We start from the raw sequence: 14,989 nt of genomic DNA, 5'->3' as shown, positions 1-14,989 counted from the left end.
AGAATCTTGCAAGTCTGAAAGCACCCCTCCCCTCCCTTACTTTTACTCTCCCCAAAACTAGGGAGAGTCTCTTCTTGATCATGGTATCTTCTCTGCCAGGTAAGCATACCTTCTGAGATGCTTTCTCCACCCCCATCCTTCCTTTGGACTGAGGTTTCGTTTATCAGACCGTTGTCTAGGCTGTGGCTCTACTTCCTATCTCTCGAGGTCATTTCCACATGCCATTACACACTCTGAGGTTGTGCATAAAATGAACCTAAATAATGTGATTACTAACTGATAATTTCACTCTAAAATATTTGTATCTGTGTTACCAGACAGCATCTTTTGTTATGCTAGGGGAACATTTTCCTTTCTAATTTAGAAAAGGTTTTAAATTAAATGTTATCTTGTGCTTAGAAGAAGGTAGCTTTCAGCTACCTGCTCTTTTTTTCTTCTCCTGGGGTGCCACTGGGGTTCATGTAAGCCCTTAGCATTCTCCAAAAATAAATGGAAGAGGCAAAGAGTAGCTTGAGCTCCACTCTTTGCTAGCCAGCCAGGTTTCCCTCTCAAATTGGGGTGGTGGGGAATGGCAAGGAAAGCAAAACTATTTTAGGTAGCTTGTAAGAACACAGGTGAACTTGGAGGCCAGAGAGGGTTGATGAAATGAACTGAAATGGGAGCTGGGCAGGGGAAGGCAACAGCAAGGAGCTGGGAAAGCCAGCTAGGGTGAGTGGAAAGTAACTAAGGAGGAAAAGTAATTGGAAGATAAAATTAGAGAAACAGTATTTTTTTTATGTGGATGAGTTCTTGAAAGGATGGAATTTAAATGCCTAATGTGGAATATAAATGGAGCAAGTCCTCCTCAAAAAAGAAGAAAATTATTTCATTATTTGAAAACACTGAAACAAGATGTAATCTGTCTACAAGAAACTCATACTAGAAGAAAGGATAAATAATATTTGATTTATAAAAATTTAGGCAAAGAGTTTATTTCAGCAGGAATTAAAAGAGAAATGGAGTTGTTACAGCCAGAACTGATACTGACTGATGATTATGGTAAATATGTAGGGATAGAAGTTAATTTACATGGGGCTAAGACTTTGATATTAGGGATTTATATCCCAAATGAAGATAAAGCAAGATTTTATAAAGGATTCATGGATAAGTTAATGGAGTTACCATATGAAAATTGGTGCCTAACGGGAGATTGGAATGGAGTGGTTTGCCCACAAAAAGACAGAACCTCTGAGAAAGATATTAAGACAACACAAGATGAACTGTCAAAAGGCTTTTTTGATATGATGCATATGATTTAGAGTTTGCAGATGCATGGAGATACAAAAATGGTTCTTTGAAAGAATATGCTTACTTTTCTGAAAGACACAGATCTTTTTCAAGAATTGATATGTTCTGGATTTCTAAGAATTTGGTTACTAGTGTTTACGAAGTGGAGATATTGTCAAAGACTTTTTCAGATCATAATTCAATGACTTTAGCACTTAAAGTGAAGGTACTGGTTATCACCTATAAAGCCCTTCACAGCATAGGGCCAAGTTATTTGAGAAATCATCTATCTCCCATGGTTTCCACCCATTTTGTAAGACGGGGCAGAATTGTTGTGCTTTGGGTTCCCTTGTTTAAATAAGGTAATATACCAGGATCCAGGAAGCATACCTTTTCTGATGTACCACCTGCACTATGGAATGATAGCTGCCACCCACCCACCTCAAGATTTGTGTAGTTTCCATTCTGATGATGTTCCAGAAGTTTTTTTAAAGAACCTGGCTGTTCTCCTAGGCCTTGGGGTAGGGTGTCTGATGTGTGGTTTGGCTGGATGCACTTATTCCAAGCTCTGAGAACCCAGAAATCAGTCTTTTTACACATACCAGGTTATCTAACATCCTCATCAGTGCTTCAAATTCTAGCTCGCCGACTTTCCATTTGAACTGAGAAGCCATACTAAATCCTGCTGCTGCAGCTACCTGATGTGTGAAAGGTTTATATTTCTGCAAGTCTAGGATAAGAAGATTGTCTATACCGCCTGCAGCCAAGGCATGTACCTGTGATATAAATGACATAGTAAATATGCAGCCTTCATGAATTTTCCATAATCAAAACATTTATTAGCAATCTTCTAGGTATATTAGCATGGAAAATAAATGCTACCCAACTTGTACAGAACAATCTGAATAACAGTAATAATAATAATAATTTTTATCCCACCTTTTAATATATTGTTTATTTTATCACTATATAAATATAGTGATAATACAAACAGGTCTTTCCTTCATTGCTGTAATTTCCTAGAAATAATTGCTCCTAATATCAAGGAACTCATTAAAAACACACCTTATCTACTTACACTTTTTATATATAGTATTTTAAAACATTTAGAGTGTTTCACTTCTCTCTTCTTACCTGTGTTTCACAGGCTAATTGCACATTGTAGATGTAGTGAAAGGCCTCTTCTAATGTCTCTCCCAGTGCTACTACCCCATGGTTTCTCAAGACCAGCACCTAAGAAACAGAGATACTTGTAATTGGTAGAAACTGCACAAGTAGTAGAAATTTTCAAAAAACATTAACTAGAATGGAATACCTTACAGCTTGGTCCAAGAACTTTTTGAAGATCTATTCTTTCTTCCTGTTCATCCAGAGATCCCTGATAATCATAGTATGCAACATCCCCTAAAATCAGAGCCTCCTGAGAAATGGGAAGTATTCCACACTTCATGGAAGAAACCTGTTTGAAACATTTAAGATTTCTATGGTGGAGGAAATGTGAAAATATGGACATATTGACATTTATATTTGCCACTATGAGGTGTGCAACTTGATATCCTTCAAGTATTCTACAACTCCTTTAAGTCCCAATTAGCACAGACAATGAATTAGATTATGGTACTTGCAGTCATAAACATCTATAGGGGATCTCCTATCAATGACTGCTGTACAGGAGCAACTCTGATCTTCAATTTCTAAAACATGCAAGGCTCTAGGTTATGTTCCATAGTGGTTCCTCTCTTTATACTATTATATAAATTATGGTTAATAAGAATAAAACCACCTTGACAGGTGAATCAAGCTGAAGAATATGAGAAACTAAAGATACCACAGCATAATTAAAGTTTAATACCATACAGTTCAGTTCCAATATAGCTAAATCAAATGACAATACAGTAAAAGGATAATTTCAAGTCTGTAAATTAATAACAATATAAGACAGATGGTCTGATAAAGATTTGAATAACAATCCATTGACATTTGTCTGTCTGTCCATCTCATCTCATCCCATCTCATCCAACCACAATTGTTCTATCGATTTATATTCAATTTATATTCCACCATAATGCAGTAATAACAGTAACAAAAATATACAAAAATTCATGACAAAAATTTCAAATACTAAAATCAGTTAGCAATTAAAAGCTCAGTTTAAAGAGGTGTATCTTAACTGATCTTTTAAAGGCACAGGTATTCAGGGCTGAATCCAACTTTTATACAACTTCACAATGCAAGCCAATCCAGGCCTGAACATAATTAAGTAAGTTTTGATGAATGGTGAGTCGTCGTCATCATCATCATCATCATCATCATCATCATCATCATCATCATCATCCTGCTAGACTGGTAAGAAACTTACTGCTGCTGTTGCTGGAGTGTGTATGTGGATCACACATCGGACATCAGGGCGCATAGAGTAAATGGCTGCATGAGGACTGAATCCTGCACTATCAATTCGCAGATTGGTACTTCCCTGCTCAACCACATCTCCTATGATATTTACCTTTACCTGAAAAGACAGATTAGGGAAACAATACAGGAAAGCTCCTTTTAATACATTTCAGCTGTCACTGCCAATAGCCAAGGCGTAGGCTTTAGAGCACATCAGGCAGGAAAGAGGGAAAGAATTTGTAAGTAGATTTCTATCAAGGATTTACATGGCTATTGATGGCAGAAGGTTTTTAAAAATGGAAAAACCTGAATAGAATTAAAATCATTATACAACTATCCATTTGGTCAAGTACGTACCAAATTGGAAGCAGACGCTTCAGAAAATGATAGGCCTTTTGGAATGATAAGAATATGATCTTGTTCTTTGCTTACTCTTACCTAGAAGTGAAGAGGAAAATATTACGGCATTGTATGTTTAATCTCAAAGAAAAAATACAGTTCATAAAGGTGAGAACTTTGGAAATACATTTCAATATAGAAATGACTGAACATGTTAACTTCAGGATACTCACTGTGATATATGAATTGGCCAAGTGTGCCCATCCAAATAAGTCTGTAAGCCTATACAAGCTGGCTAATTTACAACGAATAAGTTTTTCTCCTTTACCAAATGTAGTGGTATCTATCCCAGGTAGATCATTAATAGGTGTAATCAGTCCAGAGCCTAAAATAATATTGATAAAAAATTACTGAGAAAACTTTCTTCCAAAAAGCATATAGCATCATATGATTACACAGAAACTACTATAGTTTAACTTTCAGTATCTTTCCAACTGCAGTTTAGACTGCTCAGTATTGTCTGAATAATGCTAATTTTCTGACTTTGCAAAAAAAAAAAAAAAGCATCTTTGAAGTCAGAAAGTGCTTTGAAACATCCTTTGAATCTCAACTCTACAACATAATGTCACTTTTTTCTTTTGAATGTTATTAATATTTTCATCACAGTTAACAATGATTCATTACAATAAAAAAGTTTATCAACATGGAAGAAAAACAATTACTTCAAATTTTAACTAATATAGTAAAGAAATAAAACAGGAGCGTTAGGGACGTTTGTTACATATAGAACACTGATCTGTCCAACATCATATATCTCTATATATTTATAAGAAACTAAATTGCAAAGGGCCAAAGGAAATTTGTAATGATTTTACCAAGATCATATGGGCTGTATATTATCCATAAATTACTGCAGGGACAGGGAACGATTTGATAGAAGTTCTCTAAAATTAGAAAATCAGTCCTTTTAGCCATTTACTTTACTGTACCACATTTACTTACTTAGAGGTGATGAAGAAAATCCTGCAAAAGAACTTGCCATTATGTAGTCTGCAATCTGCTGTAGGGCAAGCAGTCCAGTTGGGTTATTTCCTTTCTTCATCTGCTCTTGTATAAGAGTTTCCAGGTCCTCCCGAAAAGCCTGTAAGATATTAAAATATTATCCATTATAAAACACAGTGGCTAGTTCTAGCAACCAAGAATAATGCTTATTGCCAAACTAATTTAAAGTTAAATCTGAAATATTCTGAAAGCTGATATTCTGTACAAAATGTATAGACACATATACACAAAGAGAGAGAGAGATATTTTTGGGTGTATGTATGTACATATGTGTGGGGAGAGAAAAACGTATGATAGTATTTCCTACTGCTTTTTTATTGTGATAAAATCGGAAAAGGGGTAAACAATAGACCACATACTATTCTGCATCCCATGCAGTCATGGGTTTTTAATGACTAAGGATTATCAGCTAACAATTTTTGTATGCTATAGAGTCATATCTAGAAACATGCCTTCTAGTCTATGAATTCTGAAAACTAGGAAAACAGTATGCATGTGTACACATCGGTTTCCCAAAGTGTACAAATTAGTTTCAGAAGATTTTGAAAATCTTAATAGATATGAAATCAGGTGAGTTGAGGGTGAGGGAAAATCTCTCTGCTTTATATTTGGTCATTTCCCCCCCAAAATGTCCCTTTCTTGCCATCTTTTCTTCTTCTATTCTGTCTCATTCTAGCATGCCACACATTTATATCATGCATTATTCTCCAATCAGAATTGCAAATGTACTTCTGTTTTACCAGTTGCTAGAGAAAAAAAATGTATACTAGACTTCAGGGTCTAGAGCAATAAGTGTAGACACAATAAAAGATGAAATACTTGGAACCATGAACTCAAGGCTCTTGTTTAAAAAACTTTCAAACAGGAAGACTTGTTAAAAATCTTGCCTCATGCTACAGTAAATTCAGTTCCAAACCATCAAAATAAATATACTGCTTGGTTGTATTGAAATCTATGTATCAATTCTTTGACATAAACTATGGCATGATAAGTTAGCAATATTGTAGAACTGAATATTATTTTCTCTTAGTACTTTCACTAAGGTGTACAATGCTAAGCCAGAAAGCTATGCCTGCTTTTCTGAGATATGTTCTTTACAGTGGGGCAAAAAAGTATTTAGTCAGCCACCAATTGTGCAAGTTCTCCCACTTAAAAAGATGAGAGAGGCCTGTAATTTTCATCATAGGTATACCTCAACTATGAGAGACAAAATGGGGAAAAAAATCCAGAAAATCACATTGTCTGATTTTTAAAGAATTTATTTGCAAATCATGGTGGAAAATAAGTATTTGGTCAATATCAAAAGTTCATCTCAATACTTTGCTATATATCCTTTGTTGGCAATGACAGAGGTCAAACGTTTTCTGTAAGTCTTCACAAGGTTTTCACACACTGTTGCTGGTATTTTGGCCCATTCCTCCATGCAGATCTCCTCTAGAGCAGTGATGTTTTGGGGCTGTCGCTGGGCAACACGGACTTCCAACTCCCTCCAAAGGTTTTCCATGGGGTTGAGATCTGGAGACTGGCTAGGCCACTCCAGGACCTTGAAATGCTTCTTACGAAGCCACTCCTTCGTTGCCCAGGCGGTGTGTTTGGGATCATTGTCATGCTGAAAGACCCAGCCACGTTTCATCTTCAATGCCCTTGCTGATGGAAGGAGGTGTTCACTCAAAATCTCACGATACATGGCCCCATTCATTCTTTCCTTTACACGGATCAATCGTCCTGGTCCCTTTGCAGAAAAACAGCCCTAAAGCATGATGTTTCCACCCCCATGCTTCACAGTAGGTATGGTGTTCTTTGGATGCAACTCAGCATTCTCTCTCCTCCAAACACGACAAGTTGAGTTTAGACCAAAACGTTCTACTTTGGTTCATCTGACCATATGACATTCTCCCAATCCTCTTCTGGATCATCCAAATGCTCTCTACCAAACTTCAGATGGGCCCAGACATGTACTGGCTTAAGCAGGGGGACACGTCTGGCACTGCAGGATTTGAGTCCCTGGCAGCATAGTGTGTTACTGATGATAGCCTTTGTTACTTTGGTCCCAGCTCTCTGCAGGTCATTCACTAGGTCCCCCATGTGGTTCTGGGATTTTTGCTCACCGTTCTTGTGATCATTTTGACCCCACAGGGTGAGATCTTGCGTGGAGCCCCAGATCGAGGGAGATTATCAGTGGTCTTGTATGTCTTCCATTTTCTAATTATTGCTCCCACAGTTGATTTCTTCACACCAAGCTGCTTGCCTATTGCAGATTCAGTCTTCCCAGCCTGGTGCAAGTCTACAATTTTGTTTCTGGTGTCCTTCAACAGCTCTTTGGTCTTGGCCATAGTGGAGTTTGGAGTGTGACTGTTTGAGGTTGTGGACAGGGGTCTTTTATACTGATAACAAGGTCAAACAGGTGCCATTACTACAGGTAACGAGTGGAGGACAGAGGAGCCTCTTAAAGAAGTAGTTACAGGTCTGTGAGAGCCAGACATCTTGCTTGTTTGTAGGTGACCAAATACTTATTTTCCACCATGATTTGCAAATAAATTCTTTAAAAATCAGACAATGTGATTTTCTGGATTTTTTTTCTCATTTTGTGTCTCATAGTTGAGGTATACCTATGATGAAAATTACAGGCCTCTCTCATCTTTTTAAGTGGGAGAACTTGCACAATTGGTGGCTGACTAAATACTTTTTTGCCCCACTGTATATCTTTATAAAGCAAAATTTTAACAACACAATTAATTTGTTACTACAAATTTTCCACATTATTCATATGCCATAAAAAACTTTGCCAACTTAGGGCCCTGGTTAAGGAATTATTGTGCATTTCTGATGCAAGCCATTGTGGCAATTCAGAATATTTGCCAGAGTCAATTTCAATGATCTTTTGTCACTTAGCAAGGTCAAAAGCAAAGTAACCACAGCTCTGCAAATGCTGCAACCTGACCCTTCTAACCTTGGCTTTGCATGTCCCTTACTCATAACAGACATCATGGTATCTAATAGTGTGATACTCTGTATCACCTATGCCCAATTCCATTTAAACTACAAGAGTATAAATCAGATGTAATGCAAGTGTCTTGTCAGACGTTGTTGAATGTATCTTTTTTTAAAGACATGGATTAAAATTTGCAAATGAAGCCTTACTTAATAAATATCAACATTCAGCCAAAACTGAGATGACCACAGATTTCAGAAACAAAGATTACTCTTCAAGGGCACTTCACTGTTTTAAACATACAGAAATATCCAGCATCACTTTCAAATGTGTGAGAGCTTTATTTATGATTAAAACTGAAAGAAAAATAATACGTGTAATAACTGTTCAACTAGAAGAGGCAACAGGTCCCTGCCACCCTAGCTGACCTCTGCTATCTTCTTGCTCTGGCTGCTGACCAAGCACGCCTGGCCTGGTCCTTCGCGAGGCAGCTGCTGGCTGCACGAGGCTTTCTTCCCAAGGTTGTGCATGGAAGTTTTCCTTGTGAGACCTGGGGAAGATGGCCTCATGAGTTCAACAGCTGCCTTGCGAAGGGCCAGGGCGGCAGGGGCCTTGGGGTGCAGGGTGGTGACTGTGGCTGGGACTGGGCTGGAGCAGCTTCGCACTGCAATTGCTGGGGCTTCCCAGGCATGGCAGCTTCACATTGTGCTTGCTGGGCTTCCCAGGCATGGTGACTTTGCACCACACTTGTGGGGCTTTCTGGAGAGAAGGCTTTGCTCTGCCCTGCTGGGTGGCGGCTTGGCACCACTGGATGGTGGCTTTAAATCATGCTGCTGGGGCAGCTCCTGGGACTTCCTAAGGTGACTGAGCAGCTGCTTTGTGCTGCACTGCTGGGCCAGGCTGGGCTTCAAGCTGTGAAGGGTTTCATGTTGCACTGTGGGTCAGGGGCTTCTTGCAGTCCCAGAGCCACAGCGTGCCAAGAAGTCCCTGAACTGCAGTGTGCCAAGCAGCCCCAGAGTTCTGGGGCTGCTTGCCGCCCCACAAGGCAGGGTGCAGGGCAGCCAAAAGGCTAGAGATGGGTGGGAGATAGGCGTGTGCGGGGAGTTGAAGGGGAGGCAGTCCCTTACCTTACCAAGGCTCAGGGCTGCGAGGGACTAAGTCTGGAATGGCTTGGATTAGGATGGGTACTCACTTAATGAACCACGATTCTTGATTCATGACAGCAACAGGGATTGCCATCGCTAAGTGATGCAGTCATGTGACATCACACTTTACAACTGCATCACTTAGCGATGGAAATTCTGGTCACAATTGTGGTCATAAATCAAGGACTACCTGTAATAGAAAAAGTGGAGCTTGAACACTTTCTGAAATATTTCTTACTATGAAAATTTAGAAAATTTACCATTCATGTTGATGGTGATAAATGCAGATAGAGAGCAGGAAGTAAGTACAAAGGTGTCTATGTACAAGTAGTCCTCCCTTAATGACCATTCATTTATCGACAGTTCAGTTATGACAGCCTTGGAAAAGTGCTTTATGGCCTGTATTCACACTTGCGACTATTGCAAAACATCGCACCACTCCCCCATGGTCACATGATCACTATTTGCAACCTTTTCATGATGGTCATTAAGCGAATCACATGGTCATTAAGCAAATTCCAGCAAAAAATATCCATTGGGGAAGCTGGATTCACTTAATTACTACATGATTCACTTAACTGTGATTCACTTAATGACTGTCGTAAAAATGGTCGTAAAATCGGTCCAGTCATGTGGTGACTCGTTTAATGATCACCCCACTTAATGACCAATTTTCCAGGCCCTATTGTGGTCATTAAGCAAGGACTACCTGTACTGTGCTTCTACAAGTTATTAATTGCACTGATGTATGCAAGTGATGCTATTATTTTGAAAGAGATTGGTTTCTAGAGCTTTAATGTGTATGTGAGTTCTGTGTGTGTGGGTGTCCTTTTGTTGTATCTGAACAATGAAACATTTTTGAAGGCATTCTAAAGTTCAACAAGAGGATACAAGAGCATGGCAGGGTGGAGAGGTGAGTGTACCCCCCAAAGCTTAGCAAATTAATATAAAGTTTATTTTTATATTTTCTATACTGTGTATTTATTTATTTCACAATGTTTATAACCTGCCCCAATCCCAGCAAACTGTGGGTGGCAGACAAAAATACACAATCATAAAACCAAACATTAAGTTAAAAAGGTGACACCCCCCTACTAAGCACCAAAGGCTCACTGAAACAGTATAGCCTTGAGTTGCTTAGGGAATATCAGTTGGCTTAGCATTGGTTCTTGTGTCATGTTAATATTGAGTTTTCAGGATACATTTAAAAATGCAAAACCTTTTCTTTGGTTGATTTGCTGAGCTTTATGTGTACTCTGTTGATATTGAGCTTTGGAATACATTTAGATGAAGTTTTTCCATTTCCATTTCCCTGATAACACAATATAAATATAGTAGAGTATACTCTTTGCTGTTGCAATGTTAATGTTATTCACCTAAATGCAGGTTTTGTTTATGGCTTTTATTAGCCTAGCAATGACAATAAATGCAGTTTTATAGCACTAATTTGTAATCTGGGGAAAGGAGGCCAGGAACATTTTTGCCCTTTGTTGTGTATCTCCAATCAAGTGCAGACTGCAGTGGAATAGTGTGTGCTCAGTGGCAGGAATCAACAACAAAGTCCAGTCTTTTCTTTCTGTAAGAATCCACAGAACACATCAAACAAGAATCTCAATATGAGCACTGTCAAAGTTCACTGCCTGCATAGTTTCCTATGCTAAAAGCATGAGTTGCTTTTGAGTTTTGTACCACTGTTAGAATATTTGGTGGAGTTGTATTCTGATTTTGAAACAAAACACATTTCTATTTCATATACACCTCTATTTTTTACTGTTTATCTAAAAGCTAGTAATAAAGAAGCCAACTTCCCACCCATCACGATCCTGTTTCAGGCACACAGGTATTCATGTGGCACGAAATAAAACCTGTATTATTTAAAATCATAACTAATCCTCCTTTAAAATGCAATAATGCAATATGGCATGGCTACATGAACCAAGTATTTGCTAACATGTGTATGTTGAGCATAAACATACTACAACAGAACTAGTTCCCAAAGTTCCTGGGATCAGTGATTATTCTGATGTTTTGTCCTTTCCATCTGCTGTCTCTCTGCTGAATATGCCATTAGGAATTCTGAGAATGCTAGGTCTGACAGGGCACAATTTTTTTACTTGATCAAGTTAAATGATTTAATCTAACTGGACAAACACATTTTCTTTTTTTCCCAACACAGGGCTGAGAGAATAACTCACTATCTCACTATTCAGAACACTGCTTGTTCTGTTCTTCTGCTTAGCATCAGCAAATTTCACTCTTTCTAGGCAACAGAAACACCAATATAAAAGCATAAACTGATAGAGAATGGCACATAGATATAGATGTCTACATTTATAATCAAGTAGATAATACATAAAGATAATTATAATTTTTCCCCCTTCATGGTAATGCAGTTGCAGCTTACGCAGGGTCTTTCTGGATTTCCAGGTCCCTCTAAAGTGCACCTTAACATGACTGACACTGTGATTGAGTTGGTCATATCTTTCTATCTGAAGAATAATTCAGAAAATGTATTACACTGGCATTAAGTAGAATAAAAAAAGCATCCTTTATTATAATATTTCTGTAAGACTTAAGAATATTCTAAACAGGTTATAAATATTGCATTATTAAAAGCATTTACAGAAAAGCCAACAATAATGGGGTGATAAATGGAAATGCTGAACAAAATAGTTTAAAGTAATAGTTATCAATATACAGTATTACTAAAAATGTTACATTATTCCAAATTTGGAAAAAAGGAGAAAATAAGAACATTTGGAGAAACCCCCAGTGAATACTTGGCAAAACTACTATGGCTGCAGAATTGTGCCCAGACCTCTTAATGGCTGGAAACAGTTGATAATGAGGTCTTACTAGCAATATACAATCAGCTAATTAAAAACTGCTTTATGCAAAATCCTAATAAAAAATATTTATATACTATAATAAGGGTAAACTGCTAACAAATCTAAACCATTTACAGTCCACTAACTTTAGAATTTTTGTTAAAATTCAGGGCACCACAATTAAAAATAAGTAGTAAAATTGATTTATTTGCTAATTATATCCTCTTCTCCCTTGCAAATTAAAGAAAATCGCTGAAGGTAACATTATATGTAATCAGCATTTTTGGCTCTCATATAGGCCCTTAGATAAATTTGCAAAAAGTAGAGATGCCTTCTTATCTGTTAGAAAACCACAACAAAGAATTACAGTCTTGAATCCATTGTCAACTAACCAGCTGTATATCCTATTTGAGAATGAAATTATTTTATATCCAATGGGGCACTGAAGGACCATAAGACCTTTAAGATGAACTATTCCCACTGACTTTGAAAAAAAATATAATGACATTAATAATTGGTCTAAGATAATACCATCATAGTTGGATAGCTTTGGGCCAGGCATTCTTTCTCAGCCCTAGGAAGAAGGAACTAGCATGACATTTCCAAAAAAGTTGCCAAGAAAACTGCAGAAACTATTCCAGGCAGTTACCAGAAGTCAAAACATAAGTACAAATTTCCTATGCCACCTAGAGGTGCATTTTTTAAGTTGAGGAGCCCATACAAGTCCTTCAATCAATCAATCAATCAATCAATCAATCAACCAACCAACCAACCAACCAACCAACCAACCAACCAACCACTGGAGAATATTTTATGTTATTACATTAAAACCTATTTCTAAAAAAACCAGGGAATTAGATTTTAATGTAATTCATAAGTGTTATTTGATCCCTATGAGATTGCAATACACTTGTAAAAGCAATTTTATGTTGGAGGGAAAATTGTGGACAGACTGGACAGACCAAAAAGGTCTGGTTTGATATCTTTCATGTATACTGTAGAATTATTAAAAAGAGATGGCCTCTTTCTTCTTATTGGCCCTATTATTAGTATCCAATTACTTGCATATACAGCCACTGGATAAAGTGTTATTGACAGTTTTTGACAGTTTGCAATCAAGTTACAGAAGAACGTAGCAGGATATTCAGTCAACCAATGGTACAAAAGAATATGGGATTTAGCCTTACATGAACACTTAATCAATCAGTGGAGGCTGACCAGAGATACTAATGGCTCCACAGGGAGACAGAAATAATTTGACAGGGAAAGTTGGAAAAGTAGAAATTATGTTTTTCATACAATAATTCTAAATCAGATTTTTTAAAATCATAGTTTGCGCAACAAACCATTGTGGGTTGTTTACATATAATGCTAAGTCATAATGGGTGGGTTCACACATTATGCTAACTTAAAAAAAAAAGAGTATGGATTGATGTCATATATAAACTTATGTATCTTTTAATTACCATTTCAAGCACAAATTCTGAATAAATCTTTCAATCCACATTAACGATACAATGTATTGTTTACAAATAAGTTAATACACAATTTGGAGTCCTTGTATCCTAGCATTAGATAATTATGCCTGAAATGAAAAATAGTACACACATTTCCCCTAACTCCATTTTTAAAAGATTCAGAGACAGAGATTATTTTAGCAATGTGTTATCTAGGAACTAATCTACAGGATTCCACAGTAGTACATAGACAACCTAAATACACAACATACAGGTAGTTTTTGTTTAGCAATTGCCTCATTTAGCGAATGTTCACAGTTACTTTGTGACCAATCCTCACATTTACGACCTTCACAGGTCTGTAAAGCAAAGGAAAGCTGAATTAAGATCATAAACACAGGAGTGGTTTCACGTAGCAATTGCTTTGCTTAACAACCGAGTTGTCAGACCCAATTGTGGTCATTAAACAAGGACTACCTGTGATATTGTTTAAGGTTAGCTCTGTTTCTTTGGCAAGGAGCTTTATGTGGAGAAATATTAAACTAGATTTAACAAGCTCTCTTATATTCCTAAAAGTTAGAATACAAGCTTGATACAACTATAAAATCTCTGGATCTAGACTGCACATTAAGATAGATTATTTTATCTCAATATTATTTAATTTTTTTTCAACCAGCTAAATCATGTAACAGCATTTCAGGTAGCCTTTGAATACAGAAATCAAAGTGAGTGGAATGCTAATCTGCATGAAAACGTCCCAACAGTTTGTATTTGATTAAAGAGTTCCTTCTCTTCCTTGTGACTAAGCAGCAATCAAATGAAAAGTAGCTGGAAAGCTACTTTTGTGCAGTGTTAATGAAGCATAGCTTAAGAGGAGAAGGGGAGTAAACTGTGGATAAAGGACTGTTTGTTTGCAGATGAAAACTATACAAACAAATACTGAACAATCTGCTTATGAAAAGTTACAATCATGACATAGTTTCTCTCCTATAGTCAATGAGGTCTCCTTTGTTCAGTCTACTTTTGATTTTTATATTTTTTTTTCATGAACATTTAAACATGCAGGTTTGGGGGAGGGGGGACTTTCCTGTACCCTGAATCCTACTCACAGGACTCTGCAGTATCTGGGTGACTCTCTTTCTTTGTTCCATCATGTTGAAGTCTTGCCTGAGGTCGGGAGACATATTTCTTTCACGGATATAGTCAGGGTCATTTTCATTGATGCGGTCAAAATATCTCTCTTTGTGAGGCATGCTGGATGGTGGAGGGGTTGTGATTACTCCCTGGCTAATCTCAGTACTCATACTTTAATCTTCACCTAGAATAATAAAAAGCCACAAGAAATTTAATGGTATTTAAGAACAAGTAATCTAATTGACTTTACAGACATGAATAAATGTTATCCCAGAAACAGAAAGTAAAATTACGATATCCTTAAAAAATATAATTACTAACTTTTTAGTCATACATTTGTGATAACATGATATATGCATAAAATTACTCACAACAGGTAGAAACAGTTCAAATTCACAAAGAAAAGTGAATGGGCTGGACATTAGCAACAGTAAC

The 14,989-nt window shown here is 37.2% G+C and overlaps 1 protein-coding gene across 5 annotated transcripts in view; it reads right to left on the bottom strand.

The window, feature by feature from the left end:
* The window catches only part of ADD3 (adducin 3), a 112,473-nt gene that overhangs the window by 16,724 nt on the left and 80,760 nt on the right, over positions 1-14,989 (bottom strand). For 4 of the 5 annotated variants that reach the window (XM_088132491.1, XM_088132490.1, XM_088132493.1 and 1 more), the window contains 8 exons: positions 14,530-14,738; positions 4,999-5,137; positions 4,230-4,381; positions 4,015-4,095; positions 3,626-3,775; positions 2,582-2,725; positions 2,401-2,499; positions 1,869-2,042 (listed from right to left, as the gene is read on the bottom strand). In XM_088132491.1, the coding sequence (XP_087988617.1) occupies positions 1,869-2,042; positions 2,401-2,499; positions 2,582-2,725; positions 3,626-3,775; positions 4,015-4,095; positions 4,230-4,381; positions 4,999-5,137; positions 14,530-14,724 (1,134 nt within the window). In that variant the 5' untranslated portion in view covers positions 14,725-14,738. The remainder of the gene's footprint in view (positions 1-1,868; positions 2,043-2,400; positions 2,500-2,581; positions 2,726-3,625; positions 3,776-4,014; positions 4,096-4,229; positions 4,382-4,998; positions 5,138-14,529; positions 14,739-14,989) is intronic. The other variant, XM_088132495.1, reaches the window with a different exon arrangement.

The sequence above is a fragment of the Python bivittatus genome, unplaced genomic scaffold (genome assembly GCF_059951505.1).
Source record: "Python bivittatus isolate LINGU-HERP-01145 unplaced genomic scaffold, Pbiv_v1 ctg000980_np1212, whole genome shotgun sequence".
NCBI classification, from domain to species: Eukaryota; Metazoa; Chordata; class Lepidosauria; order Squamata; family Pythonidae; genus Python; species Python bivittatus.
This window is presented reverse-complemented; position numbering and strand designations above follow the sequence as displayed.